This window comes from Takifugu rubripes, chromosome 21 (genome assembly GCF_901000725.2).
Source record: "Takifugu rubripes chromosome 21, fTakRub1.2, whole genome shotgun sequence".
Lineage (NCBI taxonomy): Eukaryota > Metazoa > Chordata > Actinopteri > Tetraodontiformes > Tetraodontidae > Takifugu > Takifugu rubripes.
In genome coordinates this window covers 8210180-8236078 of record NC_042305.1, presented here as the reverse complement: position 1 = coordinate 8236078, position 25899 = coordinate 8210180, and the positions used below count along the sequence as shown (strand labels likewise).

Below are 25899 nucleotides of genomic sequence, written 5' to 3'. Positions count from 1 at the left end.
CCTCCGTGATGCTCGGCCGATCGATGAAGGGCAACACGGCCTATATTTGGATTTGGAGGCACGGTTGTCTTTGGATCAATCTTTATCTGTTTATGATGCGATGAAAGGAGCAGCACAACCCAAAGGTTCCTGTACGCTGGTTCCAAGGACAACAGTCATCAGTTTAAATGGTGATGTTCACTAATAGAAATCCAATGACACAAACACGAACGTCTCCTGCAATCAGAGGTCTGTAGCTCCTTAGCTGAGATTTATGATGATATATTAATGGAAATATCCTCTATCTCTGCAGCTCAAGTCTTCATTTCCAGTCGGTGTGATTTGATATGTTGCTCACTTTCTTTTGCCGGTGAATAAACTGTTAAATAAACGTGCTGCTGGTAGAAACACTTCGCCTCCTAGAAAACTCAGCTGTATTCTGCAGAGGTAAGTGGAGCCATGAGTCAGATTTTCTTTTAGATTTTGCAGTTATTTTGAAATCAAAGTGAACTTTATTAATATGCAGGAGTGAAATGATATTAAAGAGGAATTCAAAACCTCAGCTGAGTATTTTGCAGGCCAGCGCCGATGCTACCGCTAATGCGTGTGCGAATGGGGCAGTTAGGGCAGATATCGCTGAACGTCTTGTGTGTCTTGTGATCTTAAGTGCTTAGATTCTTTTGAAAAGTTGAGAATTTCAGTCAAACTAATTATGATTAACAGGTAATAGTGGCTTTAATAGCTGACATTGCTTTTAAATATGAATGGCTCTCATATACATGTGAGACTATTGAGCGCTGTGACTTTGCTTGTGCTGTAAACATTATAAATTGTTCCATCAGAGGTCGAGTTCCTGAGATAGCTGTTATTTACCCTGTTCAATCAGGTAATCAACACTGGCCACAGCAGGGAGGACGTTAAGATAATCTGCTTAAAAGAGACTGAGGTGACATCAAGGTTGTCAGCCATAAAGAGGGTGAAACTCAATTGGACGAGATGAGTTGTGACGGCTGATATGGGGGGGCCGCCGCCCTGATGAAATGGATTCAATATGATGACAGAAGATAATGAGCTTTCCTCAATCAGCTCGAGAGGGCGTCCAACTGCTGCCTCAGTTGCTGCCTTGGTGAATTTGGGAGGTCTATCTGGGACAGGCTGTTCCAGAGAATCAGAGCGCTGTTGTCCAGCTGTGGTCTGACACAGCGCACTAAATGATTTCTCCACAGGAAACAGCTCCTGGTGCTCAGCAGCGCTAGCTCCCGGATGTTTTACATCCACCAAATACCCTTTGGGCCTCCAAACAACACTAGTCATATTTCCGCATGTGGGGAATCTTTTGCAGCTGACTAATTAGGCAGAAAACTACTAAAACCCACTTTATACCTAGAATTATTGGCAAGTTAGTCCATTCTGGGCTACTGCAGCAGTAGGAACACAAGCGACATTTGTCCAAAAATGCCTTTGGAATGACTTTATAAAGTTGTGTGGACGGTAAATTAAGAAAAACCTGCGTGTTGATGCGGCTGCTTCAGCGGTAGCCTGTTCAGAAACGCTGATTTCGCCACACAGTCGAGCTTCGGGCTAATTCATTTTAGTTCCACGCTGGCTGCTGCATTCGTCCCAAGCGTGCTGCTGCAGTTTGCAGCGCTAAAGACATCCATGAAAAGACACATTGTAAACATTAGGATTACACTCTGCGCTGTCCTGGAACTGTAGAAGTAATTTAGGCACAAAGGAAAGAGCTCATTAACAGTTCTGGATACACAGAAGCAGCAATTAGCACTGTTGAAAGCCGTGCTCAGGCCAACGTGCGGGGTGCAGGATGCTGTGCACAAACCCGTGCATCAGCATATTCTGACATCTTCCATATCCAGAACGGCTCTGTCATTGGAGCGCTGTGTCAAAGCTGCATCATGATGAAGAGGAAGACAGAGACAGTGTTTCAGGGAGATGATACGTTCGCTGACCGCGTTTTACGGACAAAGATCCAGCGTGCAAAGACGGAAAAGGATTGTTGATAGGAGACGCTGAGGCAACTGTGTGCAGATCACAGTCCTGCCACGAAGGGACCTCCCACTGACTTCCAGACAATCCCCTTTAATGCATGCCTTCGACGGCCACATTTAGACTCCAGCCGGGGGTTTTCCATTCGGGCCGAATGCTTTCGGAGGCTAGAAAATTGAAATAGCTTTGACCTGGTCTGGACGGGGAGCAGAAGGTGCATGAAATCATTTCAGGGTCTCCACAATTCTCACTGCCGCTCCGGCATTAAGCCGAGCTGAGCTCAATATCTGGGAAGCGTGTGTCAAATGTAGGAATGATGGCAAGTAAAACTAGAATCCTTCGGTTTAAACTTTTGTCTGTAATACATGGCTGGTTATCAATGATTCGCCTGTATTTCTAACTGTAAATAGCCCACACTGGCAGATAAGAGCACAACAAGCTCCTGGCCACAGCAATGTCAAGAGCCCCCCCTCAGCCCCTCTCCCTTACATTCCCAGACAGACAGCCTCATTGGCAGTCGCTTTGTGTCCCGCGGCTGGCCGGGCCTCCGCTCCTCGTACTCCGTCCTTTTTTGTGCCAGAAATCATTTTGATAGTCGATCTGATTATTTTCCAACAGGCGCTTATCTCCGCAGGACGCCCGAAACGGCACGACATAATGGACTTGTAATTCTAAAGAAACGTTTCAAGGTGATCTAATTTTAACAATCGGAGTCAGGCGTGCTGAGACAAAGAGAGACAAGCGCCGCAGTTCGAGGCGCGTGGCTGTTTGGTGTGAAAGCCGTGCATTATTTACTGCTCTGCTTTTAAAGTTCTGTTTGCTCACAGTGTAGCAGCCAAACAATTACCCTCTAAATACCCTCCACTTCCACCAGCACACAGACAACCGCGGCAGCGCCGTGTTGCTGATCCATCCTTTATCCTGGGAGGTCGTTGCAGGTTTTGTTTTCCAGCTCATACCCGGTGTAATGAAACACAAAAGAGAGTGTGCATCTAAAACGGACAGGACTGCTAAATATCCAGCTAAGTGAAACGAGTTATGCATGCAATGCGTGGATTTATGGTGTTCTCATGTAAAGGATGCATTAAATCAGTGTTGAGATAAATCTCAGACATTTATCTTGGTGTTCTTCACATCCCAACTACAAATCCCAGAATGCATTATTGAGCAGAGCAGGCTGCTAATCACGAAGTGGGGACACCTGGAAGGTGTTCCTGCACTGGAGGCAGCACTTAAAAGAGTCTCGCTCTGTCCTGAGGAAAGAAACACTGACAGAGAAGACAAGTTCAACACAGGGTTCCTCCATTGTTTGCTAAATTGTTTCTTTTTGTGTTAAAGGTTTTCAACCTAATCCTAATCCTGATACTAATGCCAATGCAAGCCAAACAATCTTGAAAATAAAATAAAGATTGAGGTGTAACGGAAGAGCTGATCTAGCGTCCTTTGGGGGTTTATGGAACCAGGCCATTTCAGGTTGGGCAGGTGCTGAAATATAACTTGACATATAGTATTATAGTATGTTATTGTAGCTTGAAGAAACAAGCTACGGAGGTTATCAGTGTTAGCATTAACGTACGAGGTGAAAAGACAGGACAAAAGCCAATTAATGCCAACACCACAGCTCAGTTCGGCAGCAGGATCATCCAGCACGGCAGAGGCGGGATTAGCAACGCGCCGAAAAAGGCGCAGCTCCGCTGGAGGGCTGAGCCGCGGCGCCCTTGAGGACGGGAACTGAGCTGAACTCCATCTTGGAAGGTTCGTGTCTGCAGATCAAACGGGAGAGTCGTTGAGGCCAGTTCTGGTAGCTTCAATTGTGGAGATTTCGAATTTTTTAAAGTTTATTCAGGCAGTTTCGCTCCACCGTGTCTGCAATGTCGCAAGTCTGCTCTCATCGACGGGCGATTTTTGTGTTTTTGTACAGTTAAAGACGCGGAGCTTCTCTTAAACGGAGCCACGGCGATGTGATTTATTGGATTCTACCCACCATTCTTTGCTACATGCCTGGAAACGAGACAGGTGGTGTGTGAGGAGGGGGAGGTGCACGGAAGCATTTGTAATTACCTGCGTGTGGTTGGAATGGTGGAATAGTGCTCAGTTTAGAGAGCATCCTCCAGCAACCATTAATCACCTATATTGAAATTAACTTTCAATTGACTTTCTTGCCTGTTTGGATAAAATAGATGCTGCAGCTGAGGAAAAGTAACAAGCGGAGGGAGTTTGATGATCATTTTGGTTAAAACGATCAATCTGAGATCCCTTCCAAACCAGGAGGGCTTTTCATAGATTAAACAGTGCATTAAATGAGTCAAGACCTGGGAAATGATTTGTGCTTTATAGCTGCAGAAAATCTATAGAAACTCATTTGGTACTTCCTTTCTATTAAAACGGGGTTTGTCACGGTCAAAACAAGAGCTTTGCAGACCGGGCAACGTTCCAGTTTGGAAACCCTACGAGTCAACTCGTCCTCGGCTCTTGCGTCGTCTCCGTTTGATTTCAAGGGTTTTCCAGGCGGCGCCGCCAACGGTGCCAGCTCTCGCATGCGCTGATGAGGGCCAGATGCAGTCTTCTGGATGGATCTCCATGCTGCTTCACCATTGGGCTGGTCGTGATGGGTCACCAGCCACTTGTTATGTTAATGACGCTGAACACGCCTGTGTCACGTTGGTCCATATTTGCCGCTGCTGCAACACGTGCTGCGCTCCAACTGACCTGATTTTTTTTTTTTTCTTAAATTCCGCCTCTCCACATGCAACCTGCAAGTCTTCTTTATTTTCGTCACTTTCTTCTTCCTGCCCTTTATTCCACCATCGGGGAGTTCGCAAAGAGGAGGGATGACCTGCAGTCATCTGCACCCGCGTCGACCTCAACCCTCCTCAGGCCCCCAGGGGCTCCCCCTCTTCCTACACACACCTCAGCTGCTACACGGCTTTACATTTATTCACCTTCCCTCCCTCCCACACATGTGACCTCCTCCCTGCCAGAGACACATAATTATTTTTTGCAGACCCCTGTGCTTACTTATGACTCTATTTTTAATTACAAGAGAGCGAAGCAGGCGGGAACAGGGAGGCCCAGCTGCGCTGCTTTGATGTCTCTTGCTGCCTTCAGTTTTTTTTCCCTCTTTCGCTTAAAAAATAGCAGATAGCTTTGCGTCATATTTTGGAACACACACCATCTTCTCTCTTTCATTAAAAATACTGCTTGATTGGTTCCAGAACTGGTCTCTATGTGGTGTTACCTTAGCAATCGGCAGCATGTTGATCGAGATTCCCATCTGGCCATCTGTTCACTGCCAAATATGTGATTTTGTTCCATTGCGGAGCAAACGGCAACGCTGCGTGGATTAGCATGTGTATTTACAGAGCGTCCTAATTTAAAAAAGGAACAGTGCACAAAATTGGATTGAAGGGGGGCGGGGATGGCTTTTTGAAGATTGATGGAGACAGTGTTTCCAAATGAAAGCTAAGCTGCCCTAAATCAAAGATTACACTGTGCATTCATGCAAAATGCTACAAACGTTTAGCATATTCATCGCACACTGACATAGACTTTGACTTCGTGTTCTGCAGGCAGGGGCTGGTTTCTGTGGGGGAGGGGGCAATGTAAAAATGTCCCAACTTGTTTTCTACCATTTAGTTAAATGTGACAATGTCTAAAAGTAAATGCAGAATGTAAATATGACTAGTCTATATAAATACACACTTGAAATGCAAATGTTAAATGTCTCTCTGGTTGTAAAACTCAAGTTCCACCCCAAACAGCACCCAGCCCCCCCTCCCACACCTGATTCTGGATAGGAGAACAATGCTGGAGGGAAGCGAAATAGACCAAACTCTGCTGCCTTGCTGGATTTTGCTACCGCTGCTTTTCCCTTAGTTGTATCTACATCTAGTCATCCTAAGGTTACCCTAGAAAAATGATTCTTCAACAGTATTCCTCTGTTTTAATCAATATTTTAGGGTAAGCATACACTCGCAATGACACAGCGTTCACAATTAAATGCAGAAATCTATGTGAAAGTGAACTACAGCGTAGCACCTTTCATAGGTAGCAGATGATACGTTTCACTTGGCGAAAAAAATTAACATTTACAATTAACATTTACATTTGACATTAATATTTATATATGATATCTAGATTTAAATGCAACATTCACATTTAGAGATATTAACATTTATACATATTTAGATTTACATTTCACATTTAGCTTTAGACTTGACTTGACGGTCACATTTAGCTGAATGTGAAGAAACTATTTGTAATTGACATTTTTACAGTTGGCATAGCTACAGTATCTGCTATGGGAATACCTCAGGGTATGACTACAGCTTGCACACAGTATAGAAATCCTCATAGTTTCATAAATGGAGTTTTGTGCAGTGTATTTTTATTTATTTATTTTGCTTCTCTGGAAGTGCTGGGCTCAGCTGAATTCTTCAGGTGCATTTTAAAAACATTTTTTTTCTTTTGTTGTAACAATGGCTGTTTTTCTCCACCGGGTGCACCCTCGCTTTCTGTCTGAGGCTACAGGCCGCGCTGAATATCAATCAGCCTACAAACAACTCGGAGGTGTCAGCAGAGTAATGGCTTTTGTTTGAGAAAGAGCCTGTAGTTGAGGTGCACACACACATTCAAAACAATTTCCTCTCCAGCATAATGAAGAGGTATTATGGAAAGTCCATTTGTCTTTGATTAGTTTTTTTTTCTTTCTCTTGATGCAGGGATTCATTCCTTTTGCTCCATGTTCCATTATTCTTTTCTAATTGCCATAGCTGACACCCGTACGGTGGCAAGGTGTAATGGCTTCTGCCATAAATCACAAAAACCTGTAGGGGTGGGGGTCTGCAGAGCTTCTTCTGTGGCTGTTTTTCCAGACCTTGACAAGCCCGTCTCATGCTGCTCCCGCTATATTCAATCATTCAGTTGACGTGGTCATGCAGAAACCTGTACATGTTAGCAAATTCCTACCTCGACCTCAGTAACAGGAAGATGTAGCTGTAGTTTAAACGTTTCCAGTGCTGAATGGTGCATTTAGCAGCTGGTGCTAACCATATTCTTCAAAAGCATATTAAATCATTTCCACTTACTGTTGCAATGGGAAACATTTTGTCATCACCTACAATCTCACCAAGCTTTAGTGAACTGTGGAGCACCTCAAGGCTCTGTTCTCAGACAATTTACTCTTCAATCACACTGGGGTACACAATTTTTGTTGTTAGGTCTGACAAGTTTTTGAACTATAGGATATGCTATAGTTCAAAGCATCCCCGATCGGATATTGATAGTAGTGACCTAGTAGAAGCTGCACACATCTCTCACCACACTGGCTCCATTGTGACTGCACAAACAAGTTTCCACGTAGCTGTAGATGAGCGCAGTCATAATCAGCTGGCAAGTCTTACTAGAGCTAATCAGTGGGAGGTTGCTTATCTGGAGGATAAGCTGAGGAGGAAAAAGATGTGAAGTGCTAGGAGAAAAAAAGTGACTGCAATTTTGGAATCTGCATGCCAATTTTAGCTTTAATCAGCATAAAAATCAACAGAATTTTTTTCCCAGATTGTTCCCCAGTGTGATTATAGCCCTCCTTTGCTAAAGTTCAGTAAAAAAAAAAAAAAAAAGCCTCAGCATCATTCAGCTATAGATTTGCAAGTCCCTGTTCAACTCTCTGCATGATATCAAAACCTTTGTGTCAACAATCTGAAACTAAATGGCAACAACGCCCACGATTGTGGTGCTAAGATGCTACTTTGAAAGCTTCCAACCCTTCCCCAAAAATCCACAATCTTAATGTCATCCTCAATTCAAACTGAGGTAGAAACGATATCAAATTCCTCACAATATCTGCCTTCTTTCACCTCAAACTTCTCTAGATTCGGTTCACCCACGGCCGATCTTGTGGTCCAATCCCACATCCACAACTTCATATCATCCTTTTAGGACTCCTGCCACAGAGTCTTGGACAGGTTCCAACGAGTCCAGACCTCTGCAGTCCTCACATGCTCGAAGCCCTGGTAGCCCATCCTCCCAACCCTCATCCATCTTCACTGGCTTCCAGACAAGTTCAGGACCACTTAGGAAATCTTTCAACTCACCTATAAAACCTCTCCGTGCCCTCGTTTCTTTCCACACCTTCTACAACCGAGCAGCCTGGCCAACTCGTGCCTCCTTGTGCAGGCTTACATGAAGGTGTTATATTTCGCATTTTTAAAAATTTGAACACATTTTTTAAGGCTATTTTCCATTCAGTGATGTCCTAGTGGATTTTGTTAGTCCTGACATTAATGAGTCTCCGCCGCCATCAGACTGCTGAGCCCCCTCTCCTCCACGCCGTCTATGTTGGATCTGGAAACCAGAGACATGTCAGCATTTGCCTGGAGCGGAACAGCACATTCTAATCCACAGGGTTATTATTCTAATGTAGTTAAGGCATCAGGCAAATCAACAGCTCCAGCAGCAGCACCGGCAGCGGCAGAGTGCCGGGAAGTGGCTGGAGGTAGAATGTGAATTAGCTAAGTTAAGGCAGACAGAACTGGGGCTTAGCTGTTAGCCTGCAGGTCAAAAGAGGTAATGTATGAACTTAGTTCTGCTAGCGAAACAGACAGCACCACATTAGCGGTGGCGGATGAGTATGGCGAGTGTGTGCGCCGTTCTTGAAATGACACAGCCAGTCCGTGCACAGCGGATCAGGGACACGCATGCTGTTTCTTTTCTTTGTCCATTTACATCAATTACACTGTTCTGCTGCGTCAGATTTATCCTTTTTTTTCTCCCCCAAATGTCACAGTAACCTTGGTGGAGCAGCTGGTGATTTAGATCATCCGTGTTTACGTCGATGCTATGCATGTTCAGCAGCGCCTGAACGAATGGAGGACACGTTTAGTTCCTCCCAGGAAGAAACAACCTTGGAAAATCTTAATGAAAATTACTCCTTCCAAGAGTAGCAAAGACTGCAATAATTTACCAGGTAGATATTCCAATTTTTCGGTGCTGTTTTTGCTGAGCATCTTCTCGCTGAATACTGACAGCTCTTAATGAGACGCCAAGGTCTTTTTTCAATCAGCACATGTCCAAAGGCGCAGTTTTCATTCCAAAGCAAGGACGTTCAGGATACACTGAATATTAAATTAAAGAGACCAAAGACAAAAACGTGGGATGTGATATTATGACGACCTCTCACTCTGGTGTTAAAATTAGAGGAGCAGCTCAGTTTGTTTGTCTATAATCTGGTGACTTCTGGCTGTCCTTGTTTGAAAGCATCCTGTCTCGACCATGTCGACCATGACACTCAAGAACCGGACAGTGTGAAAGATTTTCAACTAAATGGTCACCCAGGGGAGCCTTTAGAGCCTCCATTGTCGCAGCAGGTAATATTCTCTTCGGACATGACCTTTGAGTCACGCTTATATTTACTAGTTGATGCTTCCCAATATTAATCTTTTAAAGCTGCAAGTCAATATTCTATAGTAGTAATGAATTAACTGGGGAATGTGAAGCGCGTCAGTTTCTGACCATAAACCCACAGAGAATGATATGAGTGCAGTTACTTGGATCCAATTTAGCATCTTTTTTAACAGTCATAGAGGGAATGAGGCACACAATTCAACCCGCTGAAAATGGCTGTGGAAAATAGAAGTCAGACTGCAACGGACCGACTTTTGAGGACATCACCTCGAGGGCGAGAGAAGAGGAAACTGTTCCAGAGGTAAGAGTTCCATATTAGACTCTCGAGAAAGAGGCCAAGATTGGTAATAAACACGTGTTCTGCACGTGTTAATGTGGAGAAAGTGCGGGGTACACACCACATTCACTGAACACAAGGTGGGAAAGACTCGAACCGGGACCTTGTTGCTGTGAGGAGACAGAACCACACACATTTTGGGTTCTTTCACCATCGGAACGCTTTAATCTGCAAAAGTTTTACTTTTACAGCAGCTTTAAAGGTATCAGCACAAACTGGCAGCTCATTGTGTGTCGATATGGTTGACTGACCCAGATGCTCCCAGTGGTTCTGCAGCACCCTCCTTCCTGCACCCCCCGACTGATCCAAGTAGCTGACGTTGAGAAGCTGAGTGGAATAAGAGAGGTTGAGGCAGGTTAATGTGATTGGAGCTCCTCTGTGCACCCCCACGTGTCCGCGTACAGGTTGCCGGGCCTTCAGAGCTGCTGCGTGAACAAGCGCGCTGAGGTCTCATCACAACGGAGCGCTTCGCAGGCTGCCTGTTTCTGCAGACCCCAAACTCAACGTCTCAATAAAGCTGCATCTAAAGGTCACTCCGTATTCAGATGGAACAGCATTGTAGACGATCAGGCTGTTTTTTCTACATGTGAGCCAAAGATAAAAGCTTAGGCAGCATCAGGCCTTTAAAGAGGCCTGATATATGCAGGTGGGCGTCCCCCCCCTATCAAAGGCATGGACAGCCCATCAATACAAATGACACTTACCAAGATATTGGATTACAGTGAAGCTGGAGCCCAAACATGATAGAAAGAGGTCTTCACTGGTGGGATGGAGGTGGAATCAATCAAATGCGCCTCCATTTCTGTGTTTGTGTAATGGAGGACGGCTCCACAGCCAGGCCCAATTCCCCCTGCGTGATTTACTTCAGCAATAACTCATTTGGAAATGGAAATGAGGTGAGGGTGCAGCAGCAGGGGGGGATCCAGTGTTTGGACTTTGCTTGATTAACTTTTTGTCATCTGGGTCTGATCTGGAAAAGGTTTTATTTTGTGTCATGGGAATAATTCAGTGGGTTTTTTTTTGCTCTTGGTTAAGACGTGAAACGCGGGGTTACTTGTAATGTCAGGCGGATGGAAGCTGAACCTAATGACTTCTGTTATGAAATATTAAAATTCAGAGGAGCTTGTTTAGTCGGTGGAGTTGATGGGATGAGATTCGCGTAGGGGGGAAAAAGGGATTACAGTCCCGAGGTTGCCGTGCACTTGTGGCGGGGCAGTTGCGTAATACTGACATTCAAACCTAAAGCCGACATGCGGAGGCACCGACCTTTAAGCTTTTACCCTCAGTACGTGAGATCAGAGATTGTTCACGGTTATCAGAAGGCTTCTCTGGTGTTTATCTTGCCCTCCGAGGCCAACTCGGCTCTTGAATATTCATGATTGTGCCTCCAAACGTCAGGACGCAGCGGCGGCTGCTTCTCCCTGAGAGGGGAGGAGAGGGGAGACAGTATGCCAGAGTCCTCCTGCATCTTCTCTGCCACCACAGACGAGGGCAGATCTGCTCTTAGCTCACGCTGATCTTCACGGTGCTCGAAGCCAACAGCAGCTATGGAGTGACGGCTGACAGCAAGGCTGGACGAGAGGGGCGAGAAAGAGAGCGAGAAGGGGAGCGACGCAGAGAGGGGGGAGAGAGACGCCAAACGCCGCCTTGTTTATGAAGCATGCACATATTTTCCGGACAGAGCGGGACGCATCCAGTGACCACACCGCCTCTGTGAGAGGGGATGTCAGAGCTACGCGGAGGCAGCAGGATGAGTCGATGCGAGCGATTATTTCAGCGCATTTTATGGAAGATGGAGCTCGTTTACTGGGGCTAAGGAACTGGCGGCTTGTCCCGTTGCTGGGGAGAGATGCGTTGCATCTGAATGTTGCTGTCCACAGCGTCGTTTCGGCTCGTAGTATGTAGCTGAAGCCAGCGTGTGCAGCTCCGTGTCGGCTAAACGCGTCAGCAGCGCTCCGATCCTCCATGTGACGCCCGCGCCGCCCCGCTGAAGAGGCGCGAACAGGCTGCCGAGCTGTCCGAGGTGCTGAACGGGTCTCCTTCAGGACCTCTGGCAGGCTGACCTTCCCTCCACCGCGCACAAATCCAACCCCCGCACGCCCCGGGAATAAGGCGGCAAAGCAGGCCACCGCACGCGGGCAGCTTCTGGGCTTGACTGGAGTCCAGCCCCAATCCTTCTTCCATGGCTGTGGCACGCAAAATCAAAACTTTGCTGACCGTCAACATCCTGGTGTTCGTGGGGATTATCCTGTTCTCAGTCTACTGCAGGATCCAGGACCGCTCCGAGGAGCTGATCCAGATCGGGCGCATCTCCGACCAGAGACTAAGAGCCAGGAACGGAAAAGTTTCCAACTTAGTGGACAGGCAGTCCATCCTCCAGAGGCTGGAGAGGCTGGAGGATGTGGTCTACAACCAACTCAACGGTAGGCAGCAGCTTCACATCAGCAGCTCAAACTTTGGCAAAAGCTGGGGTCATCACCAGGACACTATTCATTCTCTGACGTGCAGCATGCACACTCGTGCACAACTCTCAGCCTCATTTCTATAAGCCTCCTCTCCCCCATGAGATAGGATTAAGGTCTGCAGCCTCTGAAGTGCTAACCAGTGAACAAGCAAACTGATCTTTTACAGTGTAGAGATATTCTATATTTGCTGGGCGGTTTCTTTAACGCCACTTTTCCTCTCCATCGCTGGTTCCTGTCAAACTCTGTGCCTTTGACTGCTGATGTGCACAGATCTGCACACGGATGTAATTTGTCTCACCCGAGGCAGCGTTTGGTGGAACAGATCAGATTTAACAAGCAGTCAGAGTTTTGAAGAAGAGGCTGACAGACTTGTATTTCATTACACGGCCATTATTCCGCTGGGAGGATTTGGTCTCCTCAGTAGCAATCTTTCGAATCAGTTTGGCTTACACGTGACAAAAAATCTCACAATCACGACCGTTAATGACACATAAAGTAGCTTTCAAGGCTCCTGCACCGCCGCTGACCCGAGCGGAGGGTGGGTGGAGGTTAAATGATGATGGATTAGTTAGTCATCATAGACATCCCAGTATATGATTATTGTAATTAAGACAGACACCTTTATGAAGCGACAGCATTTTATTTAAAAAGTATCAGGATTTCAAGGCCATAATTAGCCATCCTTCTCTCTCTGCCATGCAGGAGGTGCACATCAGCACATCCTCAGGGCTGTACAGAAACATCACACATGCACCTTTAATGCAGGAGTGTTGATTGAGATATTAATTAATGTATTCTGAGGGAAGGTTTGTAACAGAACCTCTCATTCTGCCTTTTCACTGCCTGAAACAAAAACCAAAAACCTCCTGGTCATCAGCCAGTCATGGCACTGAAAGATTGCAGACTGTTAGTGGAGGACTTCTGCTCTGTGGGCAAGGACAGTCTCTGGTTCTATTTCTGTGTGTTCTCTTTGTCTTCGGTGTTCTCTTTGTGTTAAAGGCGGTTTAGTCTCTGTTGATGTAGGGTGCACAGTCCACCAGCAGAGGGCGCAGATTTGTACCTTCAGCCTTGATTAAAAAGAACATTTTGAATGGAATTGTGAGTGAATGCAAGATACGGGAGCATGTTTTCCAAAAGGGGCCTGCGTTGCCATAGTTACACTGCTCCAAACCTTGGACTACCATGATATTAGTATTTTGCCTGAGCTCGGGCAGCTATTTAAAGGGTCGCACTGTCACTTTGAGTTATGCATGGGCTCTGGCATCCAGCTAACAGGCACGGTCCCCCCCAGAAAACTTTAGTGCATCCCGCGGTCACTTAGAGACACGGAATTGTTTAAAAATCATCACAGAACCCCAGAGTATCACTGGTGAGGGATGCAAACCCACAGTTCTGTTTATCCTTTAGACACTGAAACAATAGCTAAGTGCAGTAGATGCATGATGCTTAAAGTATTCACATCGCTTCCCATTGTGTCCGTTTTGGATGCAATTATTATTATTATTAAGCTTGTTTTAACTCTAAAAACGCTAAATCAACAGCCAAAACTGTTGTCCTCATAGCAGCGTCATTAAAAAAGACTCTCAGAAGTGTCTCATTAGCCCAAAAAGTTGAGAAATACACTTTCACATGTGGAGAACGTGCAGTTCGAGTTCTCAAGCTAAGAGTTTTCTTGGAGCTGAAAGTCTGAGAAGGTGCCCTGATGTGTTTCCCCGGTCTCGGACGGCGAGATCCACTTTCCAGTTTCACTTTCCAGTTTTTAATCTGCAACATTTGACTCGCCTCTATTTGACATGAAAAAAGGAATCAGCTGCACTCCATATGATGGAGGGAAGCTGCCACGTCGTGACTCTTCACTGGCACTTAATCACACCTTCATATCCCGACATGTTCTGTGGCCACTGGGAATAATACGGCAGGAGCAGGCCTCTGAGTGCCAATAACCATTACCATGTCCGGCAGCGATATGAAGTAATTGCCCATTTCCTTTGTTGTTTATTGCCTACCATTGGCGTGCCACGAGAGCTGCAGCAAAGGTCCAATTAGATTTGAAGGGCATAAACAAGTCTCAGAATTCCTTTTTATGGTCCTCTGATGAATGGTGACCAGATCGTCCCGGTAAGAAAACAACAGCCGGGATGCTTCCGGGCTGCTCGGTACTGAGGCAAATTACGGTTATCAGCGGCGCTGTCGCGCTACGTGGACGCTGCTGTCTTTGGGTAATCAGATGAGTGGGGCTTTAAGCTTGTTAGCAAGCTTATGAAGCAGCATTTTGACCTTGAGTACTCCATTAGAACCAGCTTATACCTCCTCACTCCGACTTTCCCGCTGAACCCGCGATTAACTGAAGGCAACACACAAGAGGAGCTGCTGTTGTTGCTTGGACACACAGAGATGAACAATTTAAGCCACGCTCAGAGGCTGATGCGCTCCCAATTTAAGATGGACACGTTTCGGTTGTTACCTGTGATTTTGGCTTAAGCACAGACTCGTTGGCGGCAGAAGCTCGGGGCTAATGCTAGCAAACGCCTTCTCTCTCACCAGAGTTTGTCTCTGCTTGGATAATCCTACGTTGTCATATTTATATTTACAAAAGCGCCTTTTAACGAGCCCTTATCATGAGATATGGTCTAAATTTTGCTGGGAAAGAGAATGTTTGCTCCATTTTTTTTAAAATAAAAAGACCTCGCACCAGTTTTATCATTCAGCTCAAAAACAATGATTGGATCTCCACCACAGTCCCGGCCAGAAAGCCATTTTCTTCTTTCCATTTGAATAAAATATTTTACAGTGACATATTCAAGAGATAATCAGTTGAGATGCGTTCTGTTGTGTTGGAACAGAAGTTTCAGCTAGCTAGATAGCATCACAGCACCAAAAAGATTTTTAGAGACACTTGGAGACCAGTTGTGAGAGAAACCGTGTCGTTTATCCAAATATGCAGATGATCCAGTCCTGTCGGGGTTTCACTAAATCATCAACTCTTCCTGATGTGACGGTTTCTGATGAGGATAACGCGGCTTCAGTTTGCAAAACATGCGGCGCAGTTGTCACAGGGATGTGTGTGTGTGTGTGGGGGGGGGGGGGAGTTTAATGCAACTCATCGTCGTAAAAATAGCTACGCTGACAGACTGCAGCGGCGTCGTTTTTATCGCACAGAAATAAACGTAAAATCGAATTTTTCCCGTAATCCAGGGAACTCTCGGGAAAGAAAAATGTCCTTCTGACCTTGTAGGAGTCAGGTGGTAGTCCCTGAGCACGCGCTCCTGTCGGGACTGTCATCAGCCATGCATGTCACTCCTCGGCCTTCTAGCCATGCGTAGGTGCTGATGGGATGGCAGCCTCACAGGCCCAGCTGCTGCGCCAGATATGCTTCTTATCTGTAATGCCCAATTATAGCGGAGAATCCGGTGCTGTTTATATGCTAAGCTCGCTGGAGCAAAGAGTTGATGAGAAATGTCACACTGTCTCTCTTCCGCGCTGACACAGGCTTTATGCTCCGCCGGTATCTTAATGATAGGAATCGCCCTGTGTTTTGACGTCGTTATGCGGCGCGTAATGGCGGCTGCTGTGGGGACGCGGCGTCTCAGCCGGATGAAATGAAATATATTCCAATAATGGCACGGAGATGAGGGCTGGGGTTCGACAAAACCGTTTCAGAGAGGGATAAGAATCAATTCAGTGCAGTCTTGAGGAATCGGGATAATGAATTCCGCCGCTAACCCGACAGTCAGCCTCTGACAATAATGGCCTTTTCACACAAAGTGAGCATTCGTCTTATTTACACTTGCCCAGCTTTGGCTGGTGATCCCATTAGAGACACTAAATGATCTGATTTACCCACAGCAGAGCTCCACACGCACGGGCCTCTCTGATAATTGGTGCGTTGCAGATGCCCGTCTTTGAAATTTTCAGCCAAAAGCAAATATTTGCGGATGCGTCCTGATTGTTTCGCTGCTAAACTGAGATTTTGTGGGAAGTTCTCGCAGTCTTTGATCCAAGGTTTGTAAATTTCGGTTTCCTGCTTCGATGTTTTGCGGCGTATCGCGAGGAAAACTGGCTGGTTGCTCAGGCGCTCATGACATCACACCAATACGCACTTGACATGTTCCAGACAAAGACAGCAGAAGACAGAGGTGTTATTTACAGGCTGTAGGAACAGGGTTTTCCTTTTTTTAGAACTTTTAAAACACCACAAATGAGTGGTTGCACGGCAGCGGTTGCAGCTCCATCACGTCAGCAGCTGCTGCCTTTAGACGTCGCGGCGAGTTGATAGGGCCTTTAATGTTTCACCGCGTGTTTCGGCCTTTGAATGCCTCTCCAGGAGCACTTCTTTTCCTCCCATCTCATCATCAATATTTGGAAGCGGCGCTGCATCTCAGCCACGCTTTGGTCACCCATAAATCCCCTCCCGCTCCTGCATCATTCATCAGAACTGGAGGTCGTCCTTAAATCCCAGACTCAATCTCAATCTCACACGCGCCGCTTCTGGAGGGGTGCTGCTTAATTCCGACCCGATGCGGGTTTGCCGTCGAGGTTTTTCCAGACAGATGGAGCGTCTGGAATGACGACAGACACCGCGTTTGAAAGATTTACTTCAAACTGACTGAGGAGGAGAAAGAGACGTAGCATCAAGCTAATGTGGCGTCTGGAGTGCCACTGACACTTTAGGACTCATGAAGGAAAGCTCTCTTCTCCTTGCGTGGGCTCACCATGGTTACAGGCTGCAGTCGACCAAGAGCTCACTTGCTTCCTTCCCAAGCGTCGCAGCGATGTACAATTCTATCTCCGAGAGCTATAGGTTGTCCTCTTGCTCCCGGCAGCATTAGCGCGAGGTTGACCCCGCTCCTCTCAGAAAGGCAACAATTTAGACGCCCTTTAGAGATTCATCACTAAAAGCTTTTATTTCTGTTTGTCTGGAGTCCAAGTTTTGATTTTCTGCTTCTTACGAGCTTAAAAGAGCAAACCTCAGGCCTTTCCTAAGATGCAATAAAAGTAGCTGACATTTAAATACCTACAATAAGTACACTTTGACTTGAAACTGATTGTGTTTTTTTCCCCAAAACCACCAGAAAAATAAGTAAATAAGTAATAAATAAAAGTGTTTTTAACACTGTTTTTATAGGGATCATTTGTAGTCTTGCGTTGGAACATCAGTTACTTTAGTTTAGTTTATTACAGCTTCACAAATGAAAGATTAATGGAAGTTTTACGAAATTGCCCAGAATCACTCTGAGTGTGCCCTCGCATCCCATAATAGTTTCACTCAGAGGAAGCGGAAGGAAAAGGAGACAGACTCGGCAGGCGTCATCCTGCCTCCAAGGCGGCCCCTCCAGACCGGGCCCCCAGCTCCGGATGGCGGCCTCTGTGCCAGATGGCTCGTGTGACGTGCACCCTTGTCAGAAATGCCGCCGCATCAGTCAGAACGGGGGGGGGGGGGCGGCTAAATCCCGCTCCGGGAGGAGATGGTTTGTGGCCGTTCAGCTGCAATTAGAAATCTCCAGCAGCAGTGGAGGCTTTGAGGCCGTCCAGACATGGCGAAAACCCCACGGCTCCTGGGGGGCCGACACGGAGCTGAGACACTCAATGGTGCCTGTTGTTTACGTGCTGTCTGTGCATCCATCTGTTGAAGAACTGACTCAGGCGGGTTCTTCTACAGAATATGCAAACAATCATCTGACATTTCCTCACAATTCCCTTGAAATCTGAACTGGAAAATGGAAGATTCCAGACTGGAAACGTGTGCAAATGCTTAAGAACATAGCATAAAGCTCTGCTGCTAATCAAGCCCTCGGATACAAAAAGGTGCTAATGTTGCATATTATGAGCATATCTTGGAGTTTTACACCATCTTCCAAGGAGAGAAGCAAACACCTCTGGAAGTGTGACCTTTTACACCCGATGACAGCAGTTTAACTCCAACCTATTAAATCTGGAGCTGCGTTTCTTTGCAGAACACCAAGGAAGCTAAAGAAAATGGCGCCCACCAAAGCAGGTGATTTTATTTAAAAGTAGACTTTCAAGCTTGAACTACATCATGAAACCGTGGCAGGGAGTGCACCACTGCTCTTCTAAAACTTTGAAAGTGCAGCTGTTGGTGTAAAAGTGTGTTTTATGAACAGACCAAATAGGTCACAGCATAAAAAACTAGCGTTTGAAGCCATCTGCATGTTCCTGCTGCTGCCTGAGATGCCACAGCTGACAGTGAGCGGGAGAGGAGAGGCAACCTTGAGCTATATGGAATAGCTCTGTGGGGGTGGGGTGGGAGTGGCTGTGGCCCCCTGCCGCACCTCCCGCTGGGAATTCAGCTGGTTTGCTGTTACCTGCACATAGATTGTCAGCAGACGCAGCGATGCACCTCTCGTACTGAATGTCACAGCATGTCACCGCTGGAATACCCAACGTTCCTCTCAGACCCAGCACGCACCCGTCTGTCCTTCCTGGGCTGGTTTGATCTCTGCGGGTCCTCGCGGTCAGTCCAGAAAGCAGCTTTTCAGCTTTGCTGAGTCGAGCTGAACGGACAGTTTCCCTCGCCACCCTGCTTCTTTTTATGACGCGTGTTTTATTACACTGCAGCGCGTCGCGTCCCTCCTAACAGAGGGGGCCTTGTTTTAAAACGAGCAGGTTAGCAGAATGCAGAGCGACACGGTGACCTCTGGAGTTCTGCAGACGCACCAGCTGCTCCTGCTCTGGTTCCATTTATCATCAGCCTGAACTGTAGCTGGCACCTGTGCTCTCCTGCGTGAATGCGGTTCTTCGCTGGCATCGTCTCCATCTGCCGGCTTTAAACACAGCAGCGTCTCTGCTGCACGTGTGCGGAGAGTCAATAAGCACGTGGTGGGTAACGAGCGTGGAGTTTAAAATACAGAGGGCAGATTTTATGGGGGGGGGGGGGTTGTCCTGTGTTGTGGCAGCTGGGTCTGGGTCGACCCTCTCTGCTGGAGCATCTTTTAGCTTCTGTTCCGCTCACCTGTCTCACATCTGTGTCCGCCTGGCTGCACGTTCTCACTGACAGTGTGAGGACGGTTACACCGGTGGATCCCGTTGGGTCCCAGAATGGCCACGATGCCAAGTCAAATCTCCCCCCCCCATCCTTCGGTTCCTATTTCTGCTATCTTTTTATTTTTATTTTTAAGAAGCCAGAGCTCCAAAACTAAAAGTAGGCTTCTGTTGTGTCATTTCAGGTTTGGCTAAACCCATGGGGCTTGTCGAGGGACCCGGAGGACTCGGACAAGGTGGGGCTCCCGCCACTTTGGGAGAAGACAGCCGGGACGCTGAAGGGAAATACGAGGAATACGGCTACAATGCTCAGCTCAGCGATCGCATCTCTCTGGACCGCAGCATCCCCGACTACAGGCCTAAAAAGTACGTCCACCTATAGCTCTGTTTTTTTTTAGCTCTAGCACCACGTTGATCCCCCCCGCTGGCAGGGTTGTATGGTTTTTAGACAGTTTAATCCCCTCTGCAGCCGATCGGTTCTATTTTTGTGAAAGTACATGTCCCGAGGCAGGACGTTATGCCAAGAAAGTGTCATTCCCATCAGAAGCAGGGTTTTTTTTCCAGCACCGTGCTCTTTGCTTGATTACTCATAAAAGGTGAGTTGGAGATGATAAGATGCTCAGAGGTGCTGCGGATTACACAGCTGAGGAAGAGACCACATGTTTATTCCAGAGAGCATCCGGCACCGCCGAGAACAGGATGCACTCAGTCAGCGAGGCTGCTTGACTTTGTTGCGTCCTCTCCTGCCTCTCCAGGGATGAGCCGCTCTCAGATGTCTTAAGACAGAGAAAACCCGTAGCTTTGGTTTTTACTCCACTGTATTTAACTTAAAGAGCTGTGTTGTATATTTACCTGGTGTCTCTAGATTTATTCAGGACTTCTTTGGCAAAGACTTTAGCGACTTCTGCTGAGAGCTGGATAAAACGTCTAAATCTGCTTGTCGTTTTCTGGTTTCACCTTAATAGATGGCTGAGTGGAGGATGTTGATTCAAACCTGGTGGAGAAGAACAGAATATCAAACACGTGCGACCCTTTTGATAACCACTGCACACGAGCACTAACAACTTATTTTTTAAATGTAATTATAGATTCTGATCAAATTGGACCCTGAATTTATCCTATTTTTCTGGTTCTTGTGCTGTGTTCCCAAAAACAAGCAAAGCAACAACTGATTTAATTTGTGCAATTAGTCGCCAAAGGCAACCCATCATTAAAAACTTCCCTGAATATGTTTAATTGTTGCAAAAGTTTTTAATTGAAGCTAGAAATTATTTTCCCTCTGACCAACTCGTTATGCATATCTGTGTTCAAGCTATTTGCATGCTGCTAACGATCCTCGGCTAGATCAACAAAATTATTTAAAAACTAGCATTATAATGTGTGTTAATTTAGGATTAATCACCCTTGAGGTGACTAATTAAATACGCTTTAAAATTCAATTCCATTATATTCTGCCTAAAACTTTTATAAACAAGTTAATGTTCACCATTTATTTGTGATTAGCATTAGCACGTGTCAAATCTATTCTAATATTGATAGCAAGAGGCCTGCGTCTAGACTGAAATGGCAACTGAGCAGAGCTGAGGGAGCGCGAGTCTACTCCATTTTATTTCATTTTTATTGATTCACAGCAAGTTATCATGTAACAATGTCGGAAAAACAGCAGAACACACGTCTTATGATTTGTTTTAAATATACCGTCGGCATCTGTAGAAAATCCAGTTCTGCTGAATAAAACAGAGAGAGACACCGAGCTAAGATGAGATATTGTAGATATTGTAATATTAGCTATAAAGATACAGGTTTACCACCTGTGGAATAAATATTTGTTGGTTTTTGGACTGCCGAAGATGATAAAACTATATAAATAATAATTTCAGTTTTAAGAGTAAAACATTCAGCAGATTAGGAGATTATGCGCCACTATCTGCCGCTCCTTTAACATAAAGATTGTGTTGTAAATGACCCCTGTTTTAATGAAATCTTTCATCGCTCTCTTTGCATTTAACCCTTTATACATGAACACTAACAGCAGCTGCCAGGGACATAACTCCTCTCACTCATTAAAATTGTCCTGGGGAAGATTTCCGCTGCTCCCTTCTTCCTCCCTGCATCATCCTTTTCATTTCTTTCACTCGCTCCATCCGTCCTGCTCCCAATTGTGTCAGTGCAGTGTGGCCATTCTATCCGTGGGGTCTGAGAAGAACCCATGATGGTGGGTCAGCTCGTGGAAAACAACCTCAGATGCGCTTAATCCCAACATGAAAGAACGTGGATGAAATGATTAGAGCTGTGCTGCAGAGGCCTGGCACCCTAAATGCCCCTTTTTACCCAAATATCACACAACCGCAGCAGTGATACAGTGACAGCATTGAGGGTGGGGGGATAATCAGGGCTGCCAGTAGCATTTATTTCACACAGTTTCAAAGAACAATGGTGACAGGCAGAAGCACGGCGAGCATATCTGACAGCCGGGAGGCTCTTCTGAGGACTTTAGCGGGGATGACAATTCGTTTCAGTCCGGGTGTGTTCGGAGCTCCAGGGGTGGAACAGGGAGGAGGGGGGTGCTGTTAAAAATGGTGGGGGTTGCTAATTAATAAAATCAGCTGAGAGCAACTCCGGAATGTGAGGTTCCAGGAAATTCCTGCCTTTAATCTGTTAAAGAACTGCGAAAAGGGTACTAAAAAGGGTGGGATTCTGCTAAAAGAGGTGTTTTAACTTATAATGTGATGAATCTGCTCTTTATGTTGGCATGTATAGTTTGATAGGTTGGGACTGAGCTCCTGCAACCACAGACAGAGAGTAAGAGAAATGTAAGATGACGTGAAGGCTGCTATGACCCACGTTTACCAGCTGATCAAGAGAAACTTCCCAATCACGCACTGATTAATGCAACAATTAGCATCCAGGCAATAGAGGTTAAACCAAAAGACACACAGACAAGTGGGAGTCAAAGAGGAAGACCTCAGTCAGCAGAAGCTCCGCTTGTATGTGAACAGATGTCAACAACTTTGACACAGGGAGGACACCGAGAGCCTACCATAACTCCCAGTGGGCAGAGATAACCCGAGGGGGTCGGTAGACCAGAGGGTAACATCTTCTATGTTAGTGGAATCTACTTAACATGAAGGAATGATGAAGGAACAATGAAGATTTTTGATACAAAGACACAGAATCTCAATTTGTGGCTGAGTCAATGGTGGCACGTCTACACAAAACCACCATGTAACTCTATCAGACCTCTACTACTCAGCGGTGTGTCGCGTTCCCAAATTTAACCCAAAATATGGGCATTAGTAACTGATGCTGAAGTAACTAGAGCAAACATACAGCGCATTTATTTGCCATCTGATGTCTTCAATAAACACCAGATCCTGATTAGATTAATTGGCTCCTCTTGGGTTGCTAGCGTAGGTTATAGATCATTTGGATCAATGTAGCTGTTGCAGTTTTCTGCAAATGGGTGAAAGCCTGAAATGCTTCTGGTTCCAAGTTGTGCTTCCATAATTATGTCCTATGGGTAAAGAAATGAAGATGGCGCTGCAGAAGTGAGGCTTAATACAGGATCCAGACACGTTTAATGGGCTCGTAATTGATCAGGAGTCCTCACGGGCTCTGATGACCGTTAAAGCTATTGCCGAACAATTCTCATATCTCGCTAAACCTGCAAATCTGCCAAGATTCCAATTCTCGATTTGAAAGGGCTTAAGGGCGCCATTTCACGGCGAGTCAGAGCCTGCTATTTGCTACTGCTGGAGGGGAAACAATATTGACAGGTAGGCGAGTTGATTCCATATTTGATGGCCATCAAAGAAATGAAATATCCTAAATACACCTTGTCTGTCAAGAAAAAGCGCTTTTGGACACGAACGGTTATTTTCTTATTCAATTTTTCCCTCCCGCAAGCCAATTGTGATTCAATTGCTTCTCGCCGCGCCTTCATCACTGTTGTCACTTTGCAAATGATTTGATACATGTTTTCTTGCAACTGCTGTCAAATCCCAAACTGGAGCAGAGAAGATGATCAGTTTTCCCAATGACCCTTCGGTCCGTGTTTGTCAGCCTGTGGGAGGGTGATAACCAGGGTGTGAGGCCGAAGAAAACCGGCTTACCTCATCTCCCGAGCGTCTGATAGCACGGAATGGGATCGTAAGGTCTTGGTTCCGGAGCTCCCTCCACAAATTGCTGCTCTTTCCAGTGCTCGAGTTTATCTCCTGGATGGGGGGAGGGTAGAGAAATGACAAGGTAAACCATTATCTTTCAGCGAGGATTGGAAAGTTGCTTTGGTGTTACCTGCACGGCATGAGGTCCAAGAGGTTAATGTGAAATCTCACAGCAAATAAAAGCAGCCAGCGGGCAGAATGTCAGAGGGAAGGGCCTGGGCTCCGAGCTGCCGGAGGAGGCGAGAGGGGGAGTGGGGAGTGGAATACATCTTCATCTAGCAGGCTGTTTCTGTCAAAGCCTGTTCCGGTTCAAATTATGAGCACTGTCCAGCCAGTGCAGTCCCATTAGGCACAGATGAGTCAATCATTCATCCCGTTACAGTTTTACAAGCGTTTTCTTCTGCATCCAGGTGGAAATTTAAGGCCGAATGATGGCCGGAATTGAATTCAGCACGTAGGGGAATGGAAGTACTATAACATTTAATGATTTCAGCACTGGAAATATACCTCAGTGCAAATGATGAGGCGGCTTCTGACAAGATCATCTACACCACAACCACAGAAACAGTGTCACAGAAGCCACTGGAACCCAATCCAAGGAGCCAAACCACAGCCTCAGGACTGCAGACTGGACTCCCACACACTCGAAAGTCAGCTGTAATTGTGAAAAACAGCTCCATTACGACCATTAGTTGTAAAAAAAAACAAAACAGCTCCTAATGTCAGCCCTGACTGCATTTTTACACCCCACGCGCCTGCTTGCATTTGGAAGCTAAGCAACAGAACCCACAGGTGTGCGCTTTGATTGAGGAACACACTTCACGTGAGCTGAGAACTGCACGCATCCAAACTCATCATCATGCATGTAAATCTGCATGCAGGTCCCAACGCTCAACCCCAAGAGCTGAAAACACATGGAGCCGTAACCCAAATGGGCCTGTGATCCTCCCCAAAACAGAATCAATATACATAAATTGTGTCGTGGTTGGATCTCTTCCTCGTCTCTCCGCCAGCTACTTTATTGTATTTATAAACCTGGCGATGCTGCTTGAGAGCGGCCTTACAGGAAGCTGCGAGGGAGAACAAAAGAGTTACCGAAGGGGAGCATAAATGTGCAGAGAGGGATGGAGATGATGCAGCAGAGGGGTTATCAATCACAACACTTTTTCCTGATGAATAGCGAGCCACAGCGGGGTTTAGAGTATAGCCCGACGTATACGCCACGCTCCATCATAAACACTCTGCTTTACTTTTCCTTTTATTGCCTCGCCTGTCAAACACATGTGGGCTGCACCAATGCACGTGATTGATAGCGATGCAGGAAATTAAGCTCTCAGTTCCGCACACGCAGACGCTTACTGGGTCTGCGAGACTATAGGCACAAGACTAAGGGGTCCGATACATCACTGCTAGAAGCCATTTCGTTAGGCGTGAAATTAATGATGTTTGAATGGTTCGCAGGTACTTGTAGGACATAGTTAACATAAATAAAGATGAACAGCATATCTGCGCTTCCTGACGAAACAAAAACTGAGGATAGATAGTTACCATAGTGCACCACTCACATCCACCCCCACGCGCATAAAACATATTGGAAGGTTTAGTATATAGTAGCTAAGATAATAATGCTCCTGCAGTTCCAGCTAACTGTCTGTTCCCAGGAAACAAGGCTCCTCAACCGAGTTTAAATGGGATTCGGCGCTACATCATGAAGATGCTGCTCAGCTGCGAGAATAATTTTAGAAATGTTCTTAACACATTCTCATTGAGAGGTGGCAAGTAATTACTGTACAATATCATATGTAATTATGCCACCATCTGTTGAGTTGTGTTACATTATCCCCTGCCAATGCTTGTTGACGGAAGGTGAGAAATTGCTAACGTGCGCCTCACACGCATGTGCGCACACATACAGAAACCTCTGCTGAGGAGTGGGGAGGGTGGAATTTCAGCACCGTGCTGGGCTCCATCTGCTGCAGCCGTCCCCCCGTGGCCTGACCCCAACCATGCTGCTGACTCAAGCTGACATTCCAGGTTCACTGGGGTATCAGCGCACTGGAAACCAGTAGAGTTCAGATGGCTCACAGCATGGGAGAAAGAGCAATGAGCAGGTTTTCTCCAAGCAAAATGCGTTTACGGTAGCGCACACAGAAAACCGACCTTAATTCGAACACTGTTGTGTGTGTGAAATCAGAAAACCTACCTTGAGGAGCTGTATAGCCTGTATAGATATGATGGATACCTTGGATACCTAGAGCCATTTTCAAGACTGATTTTCTTTCAAGTCCTGCTCAAATCATGGAGGAGTAGGCTTTCTGTTGCAGCTATGGGGTCCCACCAGCAGGGGCAGCCAAGATCTTTGAACCTTAATCAGGTGGACTTATTGGCTTGACCTCCAGCAGAGTGAAAATGCACTTTATTGACCCAACAACTCATTAGTTACATGCTAACAGTGGGCACCTACAGTTTCTGTCTGACTGAACTCAGTGAGTGTCCCTCATCTTTGCTTTCCCCCGTTCGTCAATTTTACATTCCGCTTTTCTCCTTCATT

General features: G+C 46.2%; 1 protein-coding gene across 1 annotated transcript in view; it reads left to right on the top strand.

Moving 5' to 3' along the window:
* Positions 1-10953: 10953 nt before the first annotated feature.
* galnt9 (polypeptide N-acetylgalactosaminyltransferase 9) overlaps positions 10954-25899 on the top strand; it is a 53374-nt gene continuing 38428 nt past the window's right edge. The window contains exons 1-2 of the mRNA XM_003974548.2: positions 10954-12144; positions 19371-19551. Coding sequence (XP_003974597.1) covers positions 11904-12144; positions 19371-19551 — 422 coding nt within the window. The 5' untranslated portion in view covers positions 10954-11903. The remainder of the gene's footprint in view (positions 12145-19370; positions 19552-25899) is intronic.